This window comes from Megascapheus bottae, chromosome 22, assembly GCF_031878675.1.
Source record: "Megascapheus bottae isolate mThoBot1 chromosome 22, mThoBot2.hap1, whole genome shotgun sequence".
NCBI lineage: Eukaryota > Metazoa > Chordata > Mammalia > Rodentia > Geomyidae > Megascapheus > Megascapheus bottae.
In genome coordinates, this window is record NC_143530.1 from 29,177,988 (window position 1) to 29,202,844 (window position 24,857).

The 24,857-nt window shown below is 40.1% G+C and overlaps 1 protein-coding gene across 1 annotated transcript in view; it reads right to left on the bottom strand.

Moving 5' to 3' along the window:
* F13a1 (coagulation factor XIII A chain) overlaps positions 1–24,857 on the bottom strand; it is a 181,570-nt gene that overhangs the window by 63,717 nt on the left and 92,996 nt on the right. Inside the window, exons 7-8 of the mRNA XM_090356424.1 lie at positions 21,136–21,310; positions 18,420–18,558 (exon numbers count right to left, since the gene is read on the bottom strand). Of these exons, the coding sequence (XP_090212550.1) occupies positions 18,420–18,558; positions 21,136–21,310 (314 nt within the window). The remainder of the gene's footprint in view (positions 1–18,419; positions 18,559–21,135; positions 21,311–24,857) is intronic.

Here is a 24,857-nt window from a genome sequence, read left to right on the forward strand (position 1 = left end):
ATTAGTATGTAATACGTTTCCATTAACTGAGTCTTTCTATACATAAAATTTCTAGGAGTCTGTCCTTCCTTAGTCCTGACAGTCCAGATTTTCTAGCTTCAATCTTTAGAAAGAAGTGATTTGAATACTTATTAAGATATGCTCCAACTACTTTAATAAGATAAATTCTTGGAAAATTAAGGGATAGCTATACAGATTTTTTTCCTCTCTTCTTTCATTGTCTCTTCTCCTTTGAATTTTATGCTTTCTATTTTAAAACTTCAAATGTAGTATCAGAAAATGGAAGAGACAGAGAATGGAACCATATTTAGTAAAAACAAGATGCAAACAACAATCCCATAAGCAAATCAAAACAAGACAGAAAACCAAAAAGCAGCCCCCTCCCTCCAAGTCCCCAAACTAAAAATGCTCAAAACACCTGCCCACTTAAACCACGGCTGCCATGGACTTGAGAAGAGCTGCTGCAGCTTTCCTCTGCTGAGCTCCCCACTCCCTCCTCTCATCCACTGTGCCACTTTTTGACATAGGGAGCCAGGAGCTGAGACCCTGGTTGAAAGGGAAGTAAATACTGGACTTTGAAGATGTGTGTTTATATACCTATCATGTATAAATGAGTCTCTATAATAAATTCTGACCAAGTTCATCTATAATTATCAGAGAAAAATGAAAAAAGTAATACAGACAACAGGCTCAGCAGGTAACAAAGTCCTGTTTTACATTATAAAGGTGTTTATGAATATAATATGCTAAAGTTGCTAGCTCTTGTTTTTATAAAATTTTCATTAATCATAAAAAGAAATTCACCTTTGTGGCACATATTTTATTAGCTTCTAATTCTTTAGAACAACCTTGCCATAGACTATATGCTGGCTATCTTAGGCAGAATTTCTGATTAATCAGATTATGACATTTTCTTATGAAAATGTCTCATATACTTCTGAGACATGAACAGCATTATACATTTGTATAGATATGTTCTCCTTTGAGCCTTTCTGACATTGTACAACCCCTCTGCTGTGTGCATACTCTCTCTCTCTCTCTCTCACACACACACCCACCCACACACACACACACACACACACACACACCCCACACACACGGTGCTGGCAAGGTGCTGGTACTGTTGCTAGAACTCAGGGCCTTTGTGCTGCTCCTTAGCTTTTTTGTTTTTTATTTTTTGCCTTTTTTTTGCTGAAGGCTAGTTATCTACTACTGAAATCATAGCTTTATGTCTATTTTTGGGGGGTGGGGAAGATTAATTGGAGATAAGAGTCAGACTTTCCTGATTGTGTCGGCTTCAAACTATGATCCCCAGATCTCAGCTTCCTGAGTAGCTAGGATAACAGGTGTGGGCTCCTTAATAGACCTGATCCTAAGTGGCTCATTCTATTGTGCCTCTGACTCGGCACCATCTGAGCTCTCTGTCTACTCCCAAGTGAGGCTTGAGAGAATGTGGACCACCAGGAACTCTGGATATTCTAGCAGTGGAATTAGGGTAGCTGAAATACAGAGAAAGGAGAGTCTGGAGCAATCATTTTGACTCACTGAATACTAATGCTTCTTTTGAGGCTTAAACTAAGCTTTGAATGTTCCTTTATTATGCTCAAAATTAAATCTATAGGTAGCTTGCTATGCACATGATATCTGAAAGGTCAGCACAATGCCTCTAATATGTAGGAAAAATGAAGAAATGAAAATCTGCATCTCCTGCTGATGGGCTGCTGGTAGGATTGAGATCGCATGAGATTGTAAGGGAACTGAAGACGTTCTATTGTTGGTGACATGCTTCCTGTTTTGACATCATAGTGTATTGCTCTTCTCATGCGTTTGTGTGATAATAGAATAATAGGGCTAGTGGAGTGCCACCAGTCATAAAAATCTAACGCTATGATTGTATACAGTATATGATACTTAGTAGTGATAATAAACAACTACATTGTTGACTTACGTGTCTACTATACAATGTGTTTTGTCATTATTTTAGAGTCTACCCTACTTACTAAGAAAAATGTACTGTAAAAAATATATTGTGCTACACTAACTACAGCCAAGACCACTGCATTTAACCATATCTCTAGACTGGACAGGCACCATGCTCGGTGATTGACTTAGAATATCCAGGTGTATATAAGTGTATTCCAGGGTGTTCAAACACTAAAGAATTCCTTAATAATACTTTTCCTCTCTCTCTCTCTCTCTCTCTCTCTCTCTCTCTCTCTCTCTCTCTCTCTCTCTCTCTCTCTCTCTCTTCCATCCTCCCTCCCTTTCGCTCTCCTCTTTCTTTTTTCTTGCTCTCTTTTCTCTCTCTCTCCCTCCCTCCCTCCCTCCCTCCCCCCTCTCCTGACTGGTTTTGTCTGCCATCTTCTCAGGTCTCAGCTTCTTGAGGAACCTGGGATTACAGGGTGAGCCACTGGAGCCAAGCCTAATAATACATTTCTCAGAACATATCCCCATCATTGACTCATTGTGGTATATGAAATAATATAATTTAACAGATACATGTCAAGAATACTATACTAGAGGCCAAAACTGTCCCTACAAAATATAAGCTTTTGAGCACTAGAGTGTGTAGATCCCCAATTTATCAAGTTACTGATTAAAATCAGTTTTAAATCCAGGTGCCAGTGGCTCATGTCTACAGTCCTAGCTACTCAGGAGTCAGAAGTGGAGGATCATGATTTGAGTCCAGTCCACAAGAATAGATTCCATCCCTAATTAACCAACAAAAAGCCAAAAGGAGATATGGCTCATGCGGTAGAGCATGGGCAGAACAAGCAAGAGGAACAAGTGTGAGGCCCTCACTCCAACCCTCCAGTATCAGAAGAGAAAAGAAAGAAAGAAAGAAAGACAGGCAGGTAGGAGGGAGGGAAGCGAGGAAAGAAGGAAGGAAGGAAGGAAGGCAGGAAGGAAGGAAGGAACAAAAGAGGGAGGGAGGGAGGAAGGGAGGAAGGGAGGCAGGCAGGCAGGCATGCATGCATACCCAGCTAGTTTTGGGAATTTCTTTCACAGCGGCAATGTAGGTGAATATGCTCAAACCAACTCTTCCAGAACTCTGAAAATGAACCAAAACTGGAAAAATTTGAGTAGTGTTTATTTAATGATGGATACATTTCAGAACTGTAAGAAGACTGAGATTAATGAAGCTTTACTCCAATTCTATACCCTCTCCATAACCCACAGAAGTCATGAAAACCAACAGGCTCACTGATTTTTAAAAATATATGGCTGAGAAAGCCAGTGAATTTAAGAATATGGGTTAGAACTCCCTGAAAGCTCCTTCTACCCAACTTTCTACTGTTGCACCTTTCTGGCAGATCCCTGAAAAATCTCGATTCCCAAGGTTTATCTTTGTTTGTGATCTGAGTCAGTGCTCACTTGGTGCAAATAACTCCATCTATAGGATGGTTTCCAAACACAATTCAGAGCAACTATTTCCCATCACAGCTGCCTGAAGTAGATACCACTTGAGGCTAATAACAGGTAACATAAACAACTTGGAAAGAAAAACTAGAAAGTAATATATTCATGAGGGACCTTAAGAATCTCTAGCACATTCCGGAGAGTGTAGATGGCTATACATACCTAGAGGGCTATAGCAAACTTCAAGAAAGTCCTAATCTCTTCTGCCTAATTGACCTCGAGGCTCAGTTCCATCTGGAAGTGAATTCTGTAGCACAAATGTAAACTTCCTGGTGAAGCATTACTTTTCTACACACAGAGGAGCTCTTTGGCTAAGCCTGGGGAATGTGCTGGTTGAAAGAACTTAAGAAAACCTTTGTTTATTCATTATCTGGCTACAAACCTAACTCAGCACAGACTTCAGTGGGCATAAATGACAATGAATAGAGAATTAGGAAAGTCACTGAAAATATAAATAGCAGCGCTAACAACAACACAAACAACTAGCATCAACACCAAGCCAGATGCACACAATGGTAAATTTTTTTCATATTTTTTATTGTATTTTATTGTTGGGCTGATGGATAGGGGTTTTACAGTTATAATTGTCAGGCAGCCACACCTGTAATCTTAGCTGCTTAGAATGCAGAGCTTCAAAGCATCATGATTGGAAGCTAGCCTTGGCAGAAATGTCCACAAGAATCTGTTTTCAAAATAACCTGCAAAAAGGTATGTTGCACAGGTGCCAGTGGCTCATGCCTATAATCCTAGCTTCTGAGTAAGTTGAAGATTGATGTTCAAAGACAGCCTCAGCAGACAAGTATAAGTGATAGGACACCAGCCTTGAGCAAACTATGAAGCAACAGTGTTTCTTCATAGCTAAAATATACTCAGTGCTCAAAAAATTAAACCCCCTTATGGGGCTGTGAGTGTAGTCTAGTGGTAGAATGCTTGCCTAGCATGCATGAAGCCCTAGATTTGATTCCTTAGTACCACCTTCACAGAACACGCTGGAAGTGCCATTGTGGCTCAAGTGGCAGAGTGCTATCCTTGAACAAAAATTATCCATGGACAGTGCTCAGGCTCTGAGTTCAAGCCCCAGGATTGGCAAATAAATAAATAAATAAACCCCTCAAAATAAACACTCAAAGACACAACTACCCAATTAATAAATGGACTAAAAGATTTAAAAAGAGACTTCTCCAAAGAAGTAAGAATGGCTAATAGACGAATGAAGAAATGTTCAACAACTCTGGCCATAAAAGAAATGCAAATCAGAAGCCAGGAGCTGGGGCTCGTGCCTGTAATCCTAGCTACTCAGGAGGCTAAGATTGAAGGATCATGATTCAAAGCCAGCCTAGGCACTAAAGAAAGTGAGACTCTTATCTTTAATTAGCCACTAGAAAACCAGAAGTGGTGCTGTGGCTCAAGGGGTAGGGCGGTACCCTTGAGCTGAAGAGCTCAGAGATAGCGCCCAGGCCCAGAGTTCAGGCTCCATAACCGGTGAAAGAAAGAAAGAAAGAAAGAAAGAAAGAAAGAAAGAAAGAAAGAAAGAAAGAAAGAAAGAAATGCAAATCAAAACAACATTGAGATTCCACCTCACCCCAGTTACAAGGGCCATTATCAAGAAAACAAATAACAGATGCTGGCGGGGATGTGACCCAAAGGAAATGCTACTTCACTGTTTGTGGGAATGTAAATTGGTTCAATCACTCAGGAAAGCAGTATGGAGTTTTTTCAAGAGACTACACATAGAACTCCCCTATGACCCAGCAATTCCACTCCTAGGAATTCACCCCAAATGCCACAAACAAGGACACCACTACCAGCACAACTATGTTCATCTCAGCATTCTTCACCATAGCTAAGATATGGAATCAACCAAGATGCCCCTCAGTAGATGAAAGGATCAAGAAAATGTGGTGTGTGGTGTATTTCTATCCCTATCTATCTATCTATCTATCTATCTATCTATCATAGAATTCTATGCTTCCATCAGGAAGAATGACATTGCCTTATTCATAAGTAAGTAGAAAGACTTGGAAAAATTATATTAAGAAAAGCAAGCCTGATCCAAAGAAACATAGCCTGCAAGGTTTCTCTCATTTGTAATAACTAGAATATATCTAGGATATTTTTAACAGAAGATCACAATAGCTCAGTAGCTATGTGCATATGACTACATAAAACGATGCTTATTGAACAGAAGTGGGAAGAAGAGTTTTTTTCTTTTTGTGTATGTGTGTATTATTCATAGTTATATCATTTTCCTTACTTTATTTTGTTACTTTGGTTTATTTGTTGGTACTGTTTTTTTATTCCTGTACCCTCTGTCTTATGTATAAGTTTATCTGACTTGGGGATGGTGGGGCAGAGTGAACCAATGCAACAGTGATACTCACCAGACACGATGTTGGAAATGAATTTTACTACTTGAGGGAAGAGGGTGGAAGATGAGGGTGGGGGTAACCTGTTCAAAAAGAAATGGACAGGTGCTAGTGGCTCAGGCTTGCAATCCTGGCTACTCAGGAGGCTGAGATTTGAGGATTATAGTTCAAAGCTAGCCTGGTCATGAAGGTCTATGAAACTCGTATCTCCAATTAACCACCAAAAAAACACAAGTGGCACTGTGGCTCTAAGCGAAAGAACACTATTTTTGTTGTTGTTGTTTGTTCAGGTATTTATTTATTCCTTCAAGAATATATTGAACTTTTCTATTAGTACCAATTTCTGCTCTGACAGAAGAAATAGGTGCCAAAAAAAGATAATTAAAAATTGTGTATATCACAGTCCAATGGCAAATGCTAAAAAGAAAACGATAAAGGAGACAGGGTTGGGATACCAACTTATATATGAAATTATTATGCTAAACCTCTCTGAAATGGTGTTAATTGGAGAGTGGCTTGAAGCACGTGATATGTGGTCCAGAGACAATTGAAGGAACTGCTTCAGAAAAAATATATGGCTTGTATGAAACCCCTCCAGTGTTGGAGGTTTGAAGGAGACAAAATGCAGCTTGCCTAATGTATGATAAGCAATTATAATCACAACAATCATGTAGAGCAAGCATTATAGAAACTGGATTTTACTAACCTAGACTTGAAACTACATAAAACATTGGAAGAACAGATACTATTTCTTTTTTATATCATTTTTTCATATATTGTTATTGTAATTAATAGAAGGGTTACATTATATTCACCAGATAGAAGGTACATTACTTCACAAATATTGGTACCCTTTCTCATGTCATGGTCCCATTTCCCTCCCTTTCTCCCCCTACTCATCTCGATTTCCCCCCTCCCTATCCAATTTCAAATAACCAATTAAGCATATATAAAATATATCAGATAACAAGGTGAAATATTGTAACAATATGAGATAACCAAGGGACAGCAAAAGAGATGAGAGATAGCATAGTACATTAAGGACAATAATCACTAATTAGATGACTTTTGTTTCTATCTCCTGGAGATCCTTACATTTAGTGTCATACTATATGGCCTTATGTATCTAGATTTTGCTCTATTGTGAATCTCTGCTAGGAGAGCCCAAGGTTTCTACTGATTATGACAAATGAGGGAAACCATTGAGCCTAAGTTCCTTTGAGTCTGGCTTACTTCACTTAATATGATTTTTTCTAAGTCTTTCCATTTCTTTACAAATGGGGTGATGTCGTTCTTTCTGACAGAAGCATAGAATTCCATTGTGTATAAATACCACATCTTGTTGATCCACTCATCAACTGAGGGGCATCTGGGTTGGTTCCATATCTTTGCTATGGTAAATAGTGCTGCAATGAACATCGTTGTGCTAGTGGATCTAGTATGTCCTTGTTTCTGGATAATTGGGTAAATGCCAAGTAGTGGAATTGCTGGGTCATAGGGGAGCTCTGTGTTTAGTATTTTGAGGAACTGCCATACTGCTTTCCATAGTGGTTGATCGAGTTTACACTCCCACCAACAGTGTAGTAGTGATCCCTCCTAGCCATATCCCCTCCAGCATCTGTTGTTCCTGGCCATTATAACTGGAGTGAGGTGGAATCTTAGAGTTGTTTTGATTTGCATTTCTTTTATGACCAGAGATGTTGAGCATTTCTTCATGTGCCTATGGGCCATTTTTATTTCTTCTTCAGAGAAGACTCTCTTTAAGTCTTTGGCCCATCTATAAATGGGATGGTTGTTACTTTGGAGATTAGTTTTGGAGTGATGCAATTTTTTGAGCTGTTGATATATTTTAGATATGAGGCCGTTGTCCATTGTATGGTTAGTGAAGATTTTCTCCCACTCTGTAGACTTTCTAGTTAATTTGCTAGCTTTTTCCTTTGCCATACAGATGCTCGAGCAGATACTATTTCTATCTGACTTATATCAAAAAGTTTTAGTCCCTCATCCATGAGCAAAAAAACCCCACTGTAATACAAGGGTAGAAGGAAAGAGAGGTTGATGAAGAGCCAAATGTGATATTCTAGGGCAAAGGTAATGGAGGTTATATCAGAACACTTATGTGAATCTGTAAAGAAATCAGATTTGCAGAACACTATTTTTAAGCTGAAGAGCTCAGCACCCAGGTCCAGAGGTTAGGCCCCATGACAAAAAAAAGGACAGTGAAAGTCATCAATAATATGTTTATTATTCTAGCGTATGCCTGTAATCCTAGCTACTCAGGAGGCTGAGATCTGGAGAATAATGTTTACAAGCCAGCCTAGACAGAAAGGACTTCATCTCTAAGATAGCCAGCTAAAATGTAGACTGGAGACATTATTACAGTGGTTGTGCTCTAGCTGAGAAGGGAAGCCAAGCAAACATAAGGCTCTAAGTTCAAACTCTGGTACAGAAAAAAGAAACAGTTAATTCAAAAAGAATTGTAGACCATAAGACCTAAAGCCAGAAAACTCCAAAGAAAACACAATAGCAAATTTTTGTGATACTGGTTAAGGTAATAATTTCATATGTATGATACCAAAAGCATATGCAAGCAAAGAAAAAAGAAAAAAATGGATTTGAGAACTAAAATCTTCAATGCCTTAAAGAATATCATTATGAGAGAAATAGCAGCCAGACACAAGAAGGTCACACACTGTGCAATCCTACTTGTATGAAATACCCACAATGGGCAGAAAACTATGCACAAGGCTAGAGGAAAAGGTTGGGTGATGGGGTTTGGGGTAATGACAGTTTCTGGAACTAGATGGCAATGGAGTTTTAGTGATTTAAAGCACTGCAAATCTACTAAACATTACTGAACTGGATATTTCAAAACAGTGCATTTTGTGGTATGTAGCTGATCTTCCAATAAGGATGTTATAAAGAGAATCAGTCCCCCGGTCTTCCTTAAATTCAGTCTTACGAAGTACGTTCTTTGTTTTAGCATACTCATCTATAAATGAGAATAATGATTATAATTTTCTGCAAGGTTGTTTAAAGGAATCTTTGAGTTAAATATGTCACCACTGAAAGAAAAGCCTGATGGAAAGGAAGTCATCCAAAAATGTAAGTTAGTGTATTCTTTGCAGGCGGCAAGAAGCTTTCCTCTGTGTGTGTGTGTGTGTGTGTGTGTGTGTGTGTGTGTGTGTGTGTGTGCATATGCCAATACCAGGATTTGAACTCAGGGCCTCGAACTTGCTTAACCTGACTTGTTTGGCTAGTGCTCTACAATCTGAGTCATGCTGATTATTTCTGAGGATTGAGTGAAGGACTTTCCACCCTGTAGAACTTCAAACCACTGTTCTTCAGAGCTCAGCCTGAGTAGGCTAGGAGTAGGTAAGATTATAGGTGTGAGATACTGGCACCCTACTTATGCCCGCTCTTCAACATGTTGGTATGCTTTTGATGCATTGTTCTAGCCTTTCGTTTATGGGTTACACTGTCTGGCTCCTGGTGAATTTTATATAGATGCTTGGACCCAATGTGGGGTTTGAATGATGATGTCTGAAAATAAACATGTTTGATAGTCATGCAGAATTAGTAACTTGGATGTGTCATGGATAATTTTACAAATCCTCTGGCATATTTAAGCAGTTTGATATATACTTAGAAATTTTCTTATACACTATTTTATTTGAAATTCACTCTAATTTTCAAAGGTCATAATTTTTTTCTATTTTTTATTGTAATTAGTAAAAGGGTTACATGATATTTGCCAGATAGAAGGTGCATTAATTCACATACATTGATACCCTTTCACATGTCTTGGTACCCATTTCCCTCCCCCCCCACACCCCCACCCGTCTTGGTTTTCCCCCCTTCCCTATCAAATTTCAAATATCCAAATACAAATAAATTCAATATATCAGATAACAAAGTGAGATACTATACCAATATGAGATAACCAAGGGACAGCAAAGGAGATGAGAGACAACATAGTACATTAAGGACAACAATCATTCATTATATGGCTTTTGTTTCAATATCCTGGAGGTCCTCAAAGGTCATAATTAAAGGTGAAGATGGTAATATATCCCAACTAGTTGGGACCTATAGAGCATTTACACTCACGTAAAGATTGATAGATCTATATTTTACAGATGTGCTTATTGTTGTAATTCATTTGCAGTGAGCATTAGAATTGCCTGAGGGTGAGCTCCTGGGTGTGAAATTAGCAAATTAGTGCTCTCAAATTAGTTTTATTTATAGATTTGTACTTAACAATACATAATGCGTCAGAGTGGTCTTTTTTCCCATTTGGGGTTTAAGACAAAAATAATGAAATGGTACTCCTTTGTTTTTGTGTATGCCAGTTGGAGACTCGAAATGGGGCCTTGGTACTGTCCCTGAACTTTTTTTCTTTTTTCTTAATGCTCTCTTCCTCTTTGGGTAGCTAATTGGAGATAAGAATCTCACAGACTCCTTCCATGGCTGGCTTTGAACTGTGATTCTCAGATCTTAGTCTCCTGAATAGCTAGGATTTCAGGCATGAACCTTAGGTGCCCTGCTTAAAATGGTATCCTTTCTAAATGTATTGAACGAAGGTTGTTTTTTCTTTTTCTTCTCTCCTCTTTTCTCATATTGAGAGCCAGAGGCACTGAGACTGGCTAGACAATTGCAGACACTCATATGTTACCTTTGCTTTCATATGTTACCTTTTTGTTCTGTTTCTTGCCTTTCAGGAGAGCTGGTATGCAAATTAGCAAATTGCAAATTATCACCTAGATGTGAGGGAGCAGATCTCAGCCTGGCCATGTGCTGAGAGTAGGTCTTCACACTAAGCAAATGATGGGAACTGCCAAGCCCTGGAGGAGAGGCTGGGCTGGAAGAACACCACAATTTATTTTGAACTATTTTGGAGCTGGGAAGGAAATTATAGCTCATTAAAACTCAATTCTTAAGTTTCCATGTGAGAAAATGAATGCTCAGACAAGTTGAACAACTTGTTGAAAGTTGCTCAGCTAATTGTTAATTGAGCTAATCATGTTTCTTTGCTGATGGAAAGATTGAGAGACAGACACAGAGAGACAGAGACAGAGAGACAGAAACGGAGATAGAGAGACAGGGAGACAGAGACAGAGATAGAAGGAGACAGAGAGACAGAGACAGAGGCAGAGGCAGACAGGAAGAGAGAGAGAGAAAGACAGAGATTGAGAAGGAGAGACAATGAAGATTAAAAAGAATAATTTGACTTTGCTTTTTCCCACAGTACCTCCAGGAAAAACAAAAGAAAATATGAAATTTCCTTCTACTTGGATCATTGACCAAATCTTAGATAGTCATGACTTTGAACTGAAAGAGATAAATGCAAATTAGCTAGTTCACAATTATTTTTTAAAAAACTATATTGACCAAGACATGTGAAAGGGTATTAATGTATAGGAATTAATGCACCATCTATCTGGCAAATATCATGTAACCCTTCTATTAATTACAATAAAAATATATGAAAAAAACCATATTAAAAAACACTTTAACCAAATCCAGTTAATTTCAGATGAAGAGGAAATATAAGTAATAAAGACTCTTGTTAGTTCTTTTAACATTCAGTTCTTAAAATTGTCATTAACATAAAATAAGACATTTAAACCCCTCAGGTTTAGGCTATTTTTACCTAGCTGCCAACTGGTCAATTAGATATTGTCTATGAAACAAATGAGCTCAGCTCATGTAACTTCTATGCACGTGTGCTCAGCCTCTTTCTAGTCTTGGATCACGGATGGAGTCTCCTACCCCCCCACTCCCCCCTACATCGTCCTATACTTCCTAAGAAAAAACAAGTGGTCCTCTACTTACAATGGGCTTTTGTCATCATAAGTAGAAAGTGTGCCAAGTTCACCCAGCCTTCTGAGCATCCCAGCTTGGCCCTTCATCTATGTTGGTCGTTTCTGTGTTGGGCCCCCAGAGCTGTGAATTGCTGCTGCTGTCTGCCCACAGTTGAGAGAGAGGATAGCTCCCTAGCTTCTGCAAAGATCTGAACTTAACGCCTAAAGTGTGATTTTTGTTGAATGCACAGTCGCTTTCCTCAGCTTCCTGCAACCCTGACTGCCTTTCCTCTGGCTTCAGGAGCAGTAAGCTTCATGCCTGAAGCAGAACTGAGAAGCTGGATGCCAGGGCTACTATTGCTTCTAAGATGGCCTCAGAATGGTGGTGGACTGTCCATGAAAGGAAGAGAGCAAGGGTGATTTGCCCTTACAAAAGCAGTACCTGTGCTGGGGTCATTCCCAGTGGGTGAGCAGAGTGCGGGGAGTTAATGGTGGATACTACCCCCACCCCTGCTAGTCATAATTCCATTTGCTCCTTGTGGGTGTCCAGCCTGCAGGCATCAAGAAGGGTGGCCAGGGACACCAGTGTAATACAGGACAGAGCTGCAAAGGCTGAGATAGGAAGGCTTTTTGCCTTTGTGTAACAAACTCAGAAGACGGCAGGGAAAAAAATGGCTTTCATTTCATACTACTTTTTGTGGGAACAGCCCTACCTCCCTGGGCTAAGGACAACCCCTTTCCTGGTCTCTCTGATTTCCAGTGCACCAAAAATCTCCTTCCATATCATTTAGACTATTATAAATATGTATGCCACCCCATCATTAGCTGGAATTCTTTAAGGACCTTGGTTAATTTCTCTCTGGATCCAGCATCTGGTGTTTGGACACAGTACTATATAACAGGGCTTTCTGGATGATGGTGTGATATTTATTCAATTCAGTGGGCATTAAAAAATTTCCAACCAGTAACAAAGACAGGCAGAAGAGAGCTCAGACCCGGCTCTCCTATTTGGAGGTGGCTGTGTGTGTGTGTGTGTGTGTGTGTGTGTGTGTGTGTGTGTGTGTGTGGCATGTTAAGAGGAGTGTTCTGCTCTAAATCATCAAATCTGACTCTCCTTGCTCCAGCCAAGGACAGGACAGCACATACACCGCCTAGAGTTGAAAGCCTTTCCTAACTCTGATAAGTGCCACCATCCCCTGTCTTTTCAAATTGCTTCTATTTCTACCCTGACCTTTGTATAATGAGGTGATCAAATAGGGCTCTTGCAAGGGACAGTGAAGCCATCCCTGTCACTGCCTAACTGCATGAGCCCTGGCTGTCCCTCCTCAGTGTGCTGTCATGTTTCCCTTTGCTATCTGCACTGTAGTGAAGCACAGGCATCCACTGGGGCTCTCAGCTGCCCACCCGCACCCAATCCCATGCCGGAGACAGGCTGCTTAGACTGCTTTGTCTATGACGTGTGACCTTACCTTTGCCACTTGAAGATTCACTGGCTCTAATACCTGAATGTGGTTTGCTAAGGTCCCCTGGTTCTTTGCCTGTTCCTAAATAGCTAAGGAACCCCCTTTCCTCCCCCTTCCCCATCCCTGCCCTGGACAACTGTGCCCTCTGTTGGTGTTGATAGGATGTTTGTTTGGGGTCACTGCAGCCCCAAGGTAACAAGGCACTCCCAGAAGGAAGGTCCCAGGCGGTGAACCAGCTGTCTGTCCTCTATGGTTGGTGATGAGAAGATCAGAACAAGGGATAAAATCTAAACTTTGTCCATTGTTTTGGAGGGTTGTGAGCTTAACACACTTGCTTCCACATCCCTGAGCTCTCTCTGAACCTATTGGCTTATTTCTGGTTTGGGCATCCAGAGACTTGGAAGAATCCTGTAGCAGGGATGCCCTGAGCCACTGAGGCTGAACTGCACAATTGATCTATCACCAACCGTGGACCACAGGGACCTAAGTGTTGAAGAGAAGCGGGGAGGGGTGGGGGGAGAGAAAGAGGAAGAAGGAGGAAGAAGAGGAGGAGGAGGAGGAGGAGGAGGAGGAGGAGGAGGAGGAGGAAGAGGAAACACAGGAGGACGTGGGTAAAGAAGATGAGAGGGGAGAAGAGAGGAGAAAAGATAGAAGAGGAGAAGGTGGGAAAAGTGGAAGAAAAAAGAAAGGGAAAAAGAAAGAGGGAAGAGGAGGAAAGGCAGGAAGGGGAAAGGAAGGAAGCAGAAGAGTAGGGACCACAGGCGCCCAGGAGGGAATGATCAGGCTGGTGTGGATTGGGTGACTGGAGTCTACTGAGGAGGAGAATCCAGGGCTTGGATGTGGCCATTGCTTTGGGACCTATGAGATGAAATTCACTAAGCCATGTGTTGTCAGTCTGACCTCCAGGTGGTCAGCTGGTACCAAGCAAATGACTGCCATGCTCATGTTAGTCTCAGTTTAGCTTCTCTGCTCCTTCTCCTCACTCACTTCCAGCTCTAGCTCAGGCAGCCACTCCTGGCCAGTGACCACCTTAGAGCTGGGTTGGCACCAGGTTGACCACTGTGCATATATATATGTATGTATATATATATGTATGTGTATATATATATATGTATGTATGTATATATATATATGCAAAAGTTCCAGCCTGGCGACTCTGGTCCTAAGCATCTCTGTTACAGAAAACTTGTGGATGGCCTCCATGTGTTTCACATATACATCGTGCACATATTCTGAGGGACATTTTATACAATCTTAGCACAACTGAGAGTCAACTATGACTCTCATAAGGTGATACCTGTGGTATCACATGATACTCAAAAACTTTTGGATTTGGTAACATATCAGATTTCAGATATTTGGATTAGAGATGCTCAAAGTGTGTTCTACCATGATAGCCAATGAATTATCATGGCTACTCCATTAGGACATAATAACTGCTATAGATGACTCTTATTCTCAAAGCCACAAAGCAAATAACAGCCCAGAGCTTGACACACAGGCATAGCTGTGGTGACCACACCAGGGTTGATGTGTCATGGAAAGCCCTTCTTCCTTGACCAGGTGTCCTTACGTGTCCATCTTCCTGGAGCTGTAAAGACCAGTAGGGTTTGCGTGAGGATGAACAAGCCTTCACTATAACCTGAGGACATCATCCACCCTCTTTCTTGACTGCTTCAAGGAATTGATGTTGATGGCAACATATTGTCACCACAAAGGTCCAGCTGTGCACTTAATAATAAAGGTGATTGTGACAGCTGACATTCATTAGCCACCTGTTATGCTGTGCTGGGTGATGCGGGGAATTTGATGCCTCCATTTAGAGGAGAAAAGAGGCAAAGAGGTTGGGCCTCACTGAGCATCACATAATTGGTGCATGGCAGAGCTCTTTAAGCCTGTGCTCAGGGTGTGTGCTGTGATGGGTTATCTCCAGCCATGGTTGGTTGGTTGTCATGTGTTGAAATCCCACAAAGAGAGGAGGGAAAGGAGTGTGGGTGTGTGAGAGGCAGGCAGTGAGCATAGTCTCAAGGTGCATCAGTGGATATTTAAGCCTTGAAGGGGCAAAAAGTATGAGGGGCAGAGGAAAGAAGGAGGGTGCTCAGACAGAATGGGGATACCAAAGGCAAGCGCTGTCTGCCTTACGATTTTGTAGCAATTTTTCTTAGGGCCAAGGTGGGCTATTTGCCGGGTATCCTCTGCACTTAGGAGAGGAGGAATTTGGATAAAAGAGCTGGGAAAAAGATAGTGTGTGTGTGTGTGTGTGTGTGTGTGTGTGTGTGTGTACGAACACACATCAATGTGCACCTGAATGTGCATAGGAAGAGATGCAGAATGGTAAACAACAATTGTCACTTTGTAACTAGGCTTATTCCTGTAATCTTAGCTACGCAGAGGCTGAGATATGAAGACTAGGGTTCAAAGCCAGCCTTGGTAGAAACCATGAGACTCGTATTTCCTAATAACTAGCAAAAAGCCAGAAGCAGAGATGTGGCTCAAATGCTACAGCATTAGCCTTGAGAAAAATAAAAAGCTATAGGACAGCGTCCAGTTCCCTGAGCACACTTAGCTTCTCAGTACTAGCACCAACACACATACAGACATGCACAATTGTCACCTTTCCATTTTCCACTGTCCCTGATGGCTCCAGAGTGCCTGTTCTGTTTGTATTGTCGCTCCATGCACATGAAGGGCTGCTATCTTGTAATTTTATAGGCCTAAATGGTGCTTTAAATTGCAGTATGGTTTTCAGAGTGAAGAAGCTCCCTTTGCCTTGGCCAAACTTTCCCACTCACCAAGGCTCAGCTCATTCCCTTCAAATGAGCTGCACTGGACATGTTCCTGGTAGTAAATTTCCTTGCTACTAGCAGACAATTCTTTCTTTGTACATTCACCAAAGAGTGCCCCAAAGTCCTGACCACCTAACAGCCCTTTGAAAGTGTAATCCAACCTGGTATCTTGGGGACCTCAGACACTGCTATTTTGCCACTTTTCTTCCAATGACATCCATTTCTCTCCCCATTACCCCCATTTGGATACTTTTACAATGGACATTCTTGTAGCTTTATTACTTATAAAGAACAACTCTACGAGACACTTTTTTTTGCCTGTCCTGGAACTCCGACTCAGGGCCTGAGCACTGTCCTTGGGCTTTCTCAAGGGTAGAGCTCAATCTACCACTTGAGCCATAATACCACTTCCAGCTTTTTCTATATATGAATCAAACCTGGGTCTTTGTGCATGCTATGCAAGCAGTCTACCACTACCACTAGGCCAAACTCCCGGCCTGAGAGAACTATTTTGAACTTGGAAATTCTAGCTTGGGTCAAAGCCTGGGGACAGCTGAAGCAATTCCACAATTTCTTTATACAGAGACTACCCTTTAAACTTGAACTCTTTTTTTCTTCATATAATTTTATTGTAATTAATAGAAGGGTTACATGGTATTTGCCAGATAGATGGTGCATTAATTCCCATACATTGATACCCTTTCACATGTCTTGGTACCCATTTCCCTCCCCCTACCTCCACCCCTCATCTTGTTTTCCCCCCTTCCCTATCCAATTTCAAATAACCAAATACAAATATATCCGATATATCAGGTAACAAAGTGAGATACTGTAACAATATGAGATAACCAAGGGACAGCAAAAGAGATGAGAGATAACATAGTACCTTAAGAATAACAGTCATTCATTATATGCCTTATGTTTCTATATCCTAGAGATCCTTTCATTTAGCGTCATACTATATGGCCTTTTGTATCAAGATTTTGCTCTATTGCAAATCTCTGCTAGGAGAGCCCAAGGTTTCTACTGATTATGACAAATGAGGGAAACCATTGAGCCTAAGTTCCTTTGAGTCTGGCTTACTTCATTTAATATGATTTTTTCTAAGTCTTTCCATTTCCTAACAAATGGGGCGATGTCGTTCTTTCTGACAGAAGCATAGAATTCCATTGTGTTCAAATACCACATCTTGTTGATCTACTCATCAACTGAGAGACATCTAGGTTGGTTCCATATCTTTGCTATGGTAAATAGTGCTGCAATGAACATTGTTGTGCTGGTGGATTTAGTATGTCCTTGTTTCTGGATAATTGCCAAGTAGTGGAATTGCTGGGTCATAGGGGAGTTCTATGTTTAGCCTTTTGAGGCACTGCCATACTACTTTCCATAGTGGTTGAATGAGTTTACACTCCCACCAACAGTGTAGTAGTGATCCCTCCTGGCCACATCCCCTCCAGCATCTGTTGTTATTAGTTTTCTTGATCCTGGCCATTCTAACTAGAGTGAGGTGGAATCTTAGAGTTGTTTTGATTTGCATTTCTTTTATGACCAGAGATGTTGAGCATTTCTTCATGTGTCTATAGGCCATTTTTGTTTCTTCTTCAGAGAAGACTCTCTTTAAGTCTTTGGCCCATCTTTTAATGGGATGGTTCTATCTGGCAAATATCATGTAACCCTTCTATTAATTACAATAAAAACATATGAAAAAAATTAAAAAATAAATAAAAGTTAAAAAATGGAATCAATCCATAACTAATCTCCAAAGTATCAACTTGAACTCTTAAGATTTTGTTTTTGGTCTTTTTAAAGAGTCCTGATTTGGGTCAAAGGGTCTCAAGAGGGAAAAAATAATCACAGGGGATTTTAGGGTCTATCTGTAGGATGACGGCCTGAGATGCAGTCATTTGGGGAAGTGAAAGAAGCTGGGGTTGGTGTTTTGAGATGCCTGTGGGCTTACTCCCATCTCCAAGTTAAAGTTGAGGATATAATCAAAGTGAACCTCACTTTTAAACTCAAAGACAACCCCATTGGTATGGAGGTAAAAATAAGTTGTAGTTAAGAGTCAGAGGTACTTGGAATTTACTCCCAAAGTACCAGACATGGACAATACTTCTCTCAGGCTCAATTTTCTCATCTGTAAATGAAGATCATATGAGCCCTCACCTGATAAAACCATTGAAAAAACTAGAAAAGTTTGTACTCACATAGGTACTGGTACAGGAAACAGTAAATCTCACTCAGGGCACTTCTGTAGATAATGCTCCCTCTTAGCCCTCTGTCATCAACTGTTATACTAATGTTCTAAGTTAAAAGGTAACCCGGGATGAGCACACCTACTAGCAAAAATCATGCCCTTTTTGGTAATTGCTATCATGAGATGATCAATTTTTATTGCTGAGAACCCAAACTGCCCATCCAGTGTCATTTCCAGTTCCTTGACAACCAGACACTTACGCCTGTGGGTATTGAATGTCTCTTAAAATAGAAGAGAAAGAAACATGAAGTGGAGCCTGTCTTGTGGTAAGTCTGCAATGCCATTCTAATCTGATATCAGCCACTGCCCTCATAAATCAAACTCACCAGACTGAATCCTTGGTGAGCTTGGAACTCACACTCCCATCCTCTTCCAGAAAGACGTCCATTTGTAAATTTGCGTCATTATCATGGGCTGAGAAATAATTGGTGATGACTCTTGCTGGGATTCCGAGACATCGCAGAACTACAAGAAAGGACCATAATTAGGCACATCATCAAAATTTAAGAAATGCAGAGTTGGAGGGGAACTCTTGAATAGAGGCATTCTTCTTTCCCATCTTGAAAAGGTCCTCCTTGGACATGTCCTCAAACGTTCCAAATTGAAGAAGGGTGACTTGTTCAGTCTCTTGGGGGCAGAACAGAGACATATTGTTGTGTGGTGGGACCCTTCAGAAATGTAGCTGGTGGCAAATACATCCAACTGGCATAGCAACCCAGCCACACAGCTCTAGAAGTTTAATTTTTCATCATGGGGTCATCAAAGAACTCATATTTTATAGAAACTTAGAAATGTACAGAACAAGCCCCAGTGGGGTTTGTTTCTCCAGGCTGGAAGTTATTCTGTGTAAGGGTGACACTTCAGCTTCATTTTAATTGTTATATAATAAATTACCTGGACACATCTGTTGCCATATGCATCTATTGATTAAACTTAATCCAAATGCCCTCCCTGACTCCCAGGATGCCAGACATCAGGACTCATTGAAAATAATTTGGCTGACAATTTTAAGATTAATGACTCGGCTTGTCTTTTTTTCCCCCTCTCTTGGAATAGTTTAGCATTTTAAAACAAAGACTATCTATCTCCTTCAGTAGAACAACCTTGAAAATCCAGAAAGGCTGGTAGGGATCAAGTGTTCCTCTAAATGACTTAATCTTATTCAATCTCAAAGAACAGGGATGCAGCCACCCTGGTTTCCCACTTACATTTCTTCTGTTGATCTGCAGCCCCATTTCACCTGCAATCTTACCAGAAAATTAATTGGCGCTCTTATTGTGATTCTGGTGATTTTGTGTGTGGTGTGGTGTGTGTGTGTGTGTGTGTGGTAGTGTGTGTGTGTGTGTGTGTGTGTGTGTGTGTGTGTACGTGTACATGTGCGTGCATGGGTGTATACTGAGGTTTGAACTCAGCTTTTTTTTTTTTTTTTTGCTCAAGGCTGGTGCTCTACCACTTGAGCCACTCCTTCACTTCTAGCTTTCTTTGCTCATTAATTGGAGATAAAAATCTCACTGGCTTTACTGCCCTGACAGGCTTTGAACCTCAATCCTCAGATTTCAGTACCCTGAGTGAGTAACTAGGAGAGCAGACGTGAGCCACCAGTGCTTGGCTGTTTCTGATGAATTTTAATTTGAATTGCTGAATATCAGTTCCTAATATAAAGTAAGACTTGTTCTGAAGTCTATTCATCTTTTGCAGACAGGAAAAGCTTGACTTTGGGGTACTACCTCTGCGTTCCCTTCTGTGTCTTTCTTCAGGTTCTTCTTACTATGAGGTCCCTAGAGTATGTTTTTTTGGTCTTTTTTCCTATTTTTTTTTGTTTTGTTTTCTACCAGTCCTGGAACTTGAACTCAGTGTCTGGGAACTTACCCTAAGCTTTTGTGAGAGAAGTTAGCACTCTGCCACTTGAACCAAAACTTCATTTGTTGCCCACCCCCCACTTTTTATGGTTGTTAATTGGAGATAACGTTTCAAGGACTTTCCTGCCCAGGCTAGCTTTGAATCATAATCCTCAGATCTCAGCCTATTAAATACCTAGGATTACAGGTGTGAGCCACTGGCACTTAGCTTGTCTTTTCTTAATTTACCAGTAGCGTTTGTTTTCAGGTACAGATCTCATAGCTCAACTTAGAAGTAAAATTGGTAGATTTCACAATCACATATTCAAAAATGGTCTTGTCCTGGTCTCCAGTTTCTTCTTTTTATTATAAAAATGCTAAGTATGCTAAACATTCTTAACTAATTAACAGGCAGAAAGTAAACTCTAACATGAGCTTAGTGTTTCTCAAAGTCTGGAGAAATGTCAGGTGAATGAAAATCATTACCAATGATAGAGACACACAGAAACAAATGTATTTTCTAAAATATTCAGTGAATTAATACAACATTATCTGGGCCTGGAGAAGCAAATGGCATCTTGACAAATGAAGCATAAGCCTGAAGACAGTAATTCAGTTCCTGTTTGTTTTTCTCTATAGATTGGATATTTTCTCTATAGATTGGATATCTGGGAAACAACAGGGGAGGTAAAGATGGTTCATGATTATTTTGACATCTAATTGCTCGAGGCCATGGAGACTCATGTATAAAGGCAGGAAATGAGAGTATTTTCCATAATTCATTTCATAATTGGGATAAAAAATTAGATGGATTTATAAAACTCAGCAACAAATCAGTATATAAGCAATACGTCTGCGTGTTTCAATAACAGTCTCTTTTCTTACTATTATATCAGTTTCCCCTCTTTAGTCTTTTAAAAAATAATTTTTAGAAATAACTAATCATTTCCCCTACATTCTTCCTCGGTCCCTGCAAGCCTCTATGGCTGGGGGTGCTGGATGATGGATGACTATGTAGGAAACAGTCCATCATTCTTTCTATAATCAGACCTTAATTATGCATTGACTCCATCCCAGAATAGTCACCTATAAATTCTATAGAGCCAACGGGGGATGCTAAGCTTCTCTGCCAGGCTACAGATAAAATATCTTGAAGTGAAATTTCCTTTATATTAAAAATATGTTACTCAGTTGGATTACTTACATGTGTTAAAGACACCGGCAAAAACCCAGCACTGGCCATAACGGACTGGCTTCTGAGAGCTTCTATATTCTAGCAGAATGTCAACACTTCCAGTCCAGGCTGATGGGGGAACACCATAAGCATAGATATTGTCCCAGGATCCCACGAGGACACCTTCATCATCTTTGGCATTCACCTAAATGAGGCCATGAGAGGTGAGAAGGAAGAAAACCATTTAGATAAGTGCTTCTGGATTGTGGTATGGGGCAAGTGAAGGCTTCTGGTACCTTCCATATATCCTACATTGTGTCAACAGCTCCACTTTTTGTTCAGTTCTGTTCAATGGAGCACAAGCAAAGTGGGCAAATGGGAAGACCAAATAAGCAAGACTCCTTCTAAGTATTGAATGACACATAGGAAGAATCTTGTGACATGTATTTGGACAAGATCCCTAGGGCACTTGGTTTGAGTGGGAGTGACATAGAGAAGAGAGAAAGAAGACCTGCAAAGGAAAAAAAATATGGGAGGGAATCTTGTGGTGGTGAGAAGAGTAACACAAAACTGATAAATGAAAAATGCTCATCCAGTGGGCTTTGATTCCCATGATGAATGTCAGATTCCAGTGAACTGAGAAAGAACAGATGTTATCTTAGGAACCATTAAACATTAGTTAAAAAGAAAAAGAAAGAATTCCTATGGGTACTTTTACAGAATTGTTTTTGTAAATTTATTAAAGAAATGGTCTCTTTGTGATAGTCATACATATATATGTGTGTGTATGTATATACATATATATTGTCAAACTCGGCCTTGCACATGCTATTCAAGCTCTTAGCACTTACCACTGAGCTATACCTCCAACCCCCGATTGATAGTTTTGTTAAAGGGCATTTCTGTTTCCCTAAAATGCCCAGAACAGAGGAGATTTTTTGCAGACAGTGGCAATTTTGAACATTGAAGAAAACCCTTAGGCTACAATCAGCTAATCACCGTGAATCTCAGTTGCAAACACCATTCATATTTAGACAAAACTACCAAGTAAGAATGACATTTTTGAAACATTGTGTCTTTTTTTTTTCTCTGAGTACTGAGGATTCATCAGATTTAACAGTAGTTGAGAGCCTAGGTGGAGAGCGGTGGGAATTGTTCAGAAGTGGGGCCACTTCAATGTGTTTTACAATTGACAATGCTTTGAAGCCTTGCTGCTGCAAGCGTGCTCTGTGGACCAGCAGTTGTCCACTCTCCCGGGGACCTCATTAGGAGTCTAGAAGCTCCCAGGCCTACTGAAAAAGAATTGGCATTCTAACAAGGTGCATGAGTAGTCTGTATACACATTTATTTGTGAAACATAGGTCAGGATGATGCTGCAAAGACATGGCTGGCAACGTGAAGTCCATGCTTAGATGTATTTGGATACTAAAATACAGTATTTAAAAAAAATGGTTCTGCTGCCTCACCAACAGTGCAACTTTAACACTTGCCCAGGCCTCTTAATTCAGCAGGCTGCACTTAGTTGTAGAGGAGCCTATCTTTTGAAATGATTCAAGAGTTCATGGAGAATTCTTGAAATGTGATTTTTTTATGAAGTCTAACAACTATGAACAAAGAGCTGGTGTTCCATAATTGTTCAATAATCACCTGTGTATTCAACAAGCATGTATATATTTACATTAAGTAAGAATAAGACTTTTTATCCTGGAGTCATATGAGTAAGGAGCCAATAAAGTAGAATCAAAAATAACTGGAATTAAGAAGGCTATCAAGCAGACTGAAAAGCTGAAGAAGGTTGCAGAGCGATGGTGATTGTGAGGGTTCATAGAGGAGATAACAGGAAAACTGGCCAGAAAAGCCATCCACATAGTGAAAAGAAGAGATGCTTTATGACAAGAAAATAACATACAGCAGGTTCAGAGTCCTCTGTATGAATATCATGGAAGAAGGTCATATGAGGCGAAATAGGAAATGTCAGGAGAAAATAGTAAAAGTGTACAAGCACCTTCTTTGGTGAAGGATACACCCTTCACTGAAATGAGGTGGAATGCTGTCTAGAGGATCACTAATCCATCAGATTTAGACATACTATGTCTCCCCTTTGACTCTGTCCAGTCAAGTTACAGAGTATCCGTAACTCTCCCAGTTAATTTGTTCAATATAGGGAAAAAAATTCTCTGGAGAATTGCTACTTGGAGTAGCAAGGCTTCAAAGCATTGTCAAGTCAATCACTTTGTTTAGGTGATTATGAACTTGTGCCTTTGCCTTTGATGGACTTCAATTTTTGCCTGTAGACCCATGAAATATCTAGAGATCAGGAAAGTCCAGCACACTGTTTGTCTCTGTTCTATCAGTACATTCCACTGTAATTTATTTGATTATTAATCTACTAGAATGGATTCTCTAAGAGTGTCATGGTTGGCTATGATATGGTTTGGTCTTTAATGGTAGGCTAATTTAACTTTGAACTCACTTTACCATTCCCTTATCACTGAGAAATAGAATAACGTCTATGAAACCTGGAAATAGAAGTTCCTAAACCATGATTCTGAGGCCCCATTTTTCAGATAGATACTCATTAATTAGAATGGCTATTTATAGCATCAGTCAGACAAGTAAGAAAGGAAAAAAGAGGCTCTTTTCTCTACAGACCTTTTAATTGTTAATGCTGAGCTGTTTCCCTATTGCTAGATAAATCACAAATCTCATTTATTAGCATTTGTCCAGATTAGCTACTGTTTTCTAATTAGAACATTGATTTTTAGGGAGTTCAGACACTGAAATAGATAGTCTTTGGTGATTGCCATAGGGATTGCCTCCCTAGACAATAGGAAATATTTGGAATACAGTTTAAGAGCATATTACTCCATTTCCTCACACAGTTGCTTGATGTAATACCTCAGTATGAACTTAAATTACTCAAGGATGCAAGGCCTGGAGTCATCAGTGATCAAATGGCAGTATGAACCCAGGAGTCTGGACAGCAGACATCTTCAACTTCAGTACAAATTGCACTATTTCCCCTCCCACATTGACTACAGCATTGAAGAAATGAAGAAAAGTGCAAGCTCTCTAAAAGTTACTATCAGTAACCTCAGTGACATAATATACTGCAATAAATTTCGAAACCTAGTGCCAAGAGATGAGGACAGTTGATTGAAGCAAAGAAGAAGTCTGGCTTACATCCTGACCTTGACAACCAGCCCCTCTTAAGCCTTCCTGTGAGTAAACACAATAATGAGATTTCTTTCCATTTGCCTTTCAAAATCTGGAAAGAAACAAACTGAATTAGAACACTAATTTTCACTAATTTTCTTGTTTGTTGTTCCCACAAATTATGGGATTAATTTTGTTGGAAAAGAGATGAATAAAAGGCCTGCACCTTAAATGAGATGCAGGGGATACTGGGAAATAATACAAAACCCAAGAAAATCTTTCATGGGAAAGAGATCTAGCTCCAGTTATGGAAGGAGCAGAAGTAAATGCTCTAATGAAGATGACTCATTTCTTCAGTTAACGTTCTCCCTCATTCTAGTCTCTGTGGGAATTGAAGATTAGACAGAGTTAAGCATACTGGACTCATATTTATCTTAGGCCCAGAATAGTTAAGATGTCTTCTGTTAGAACAAATGAGGAGTCATGCAAATACAAATATGAGTGAAAAAAGAAGCTGTAAGAAGGGAAGAAAAGAGAATAGGGGGAGAAAGGAGGCTGGGAGGGAGAGAAAGAGACACAGAGAGAAAGAACAAAAC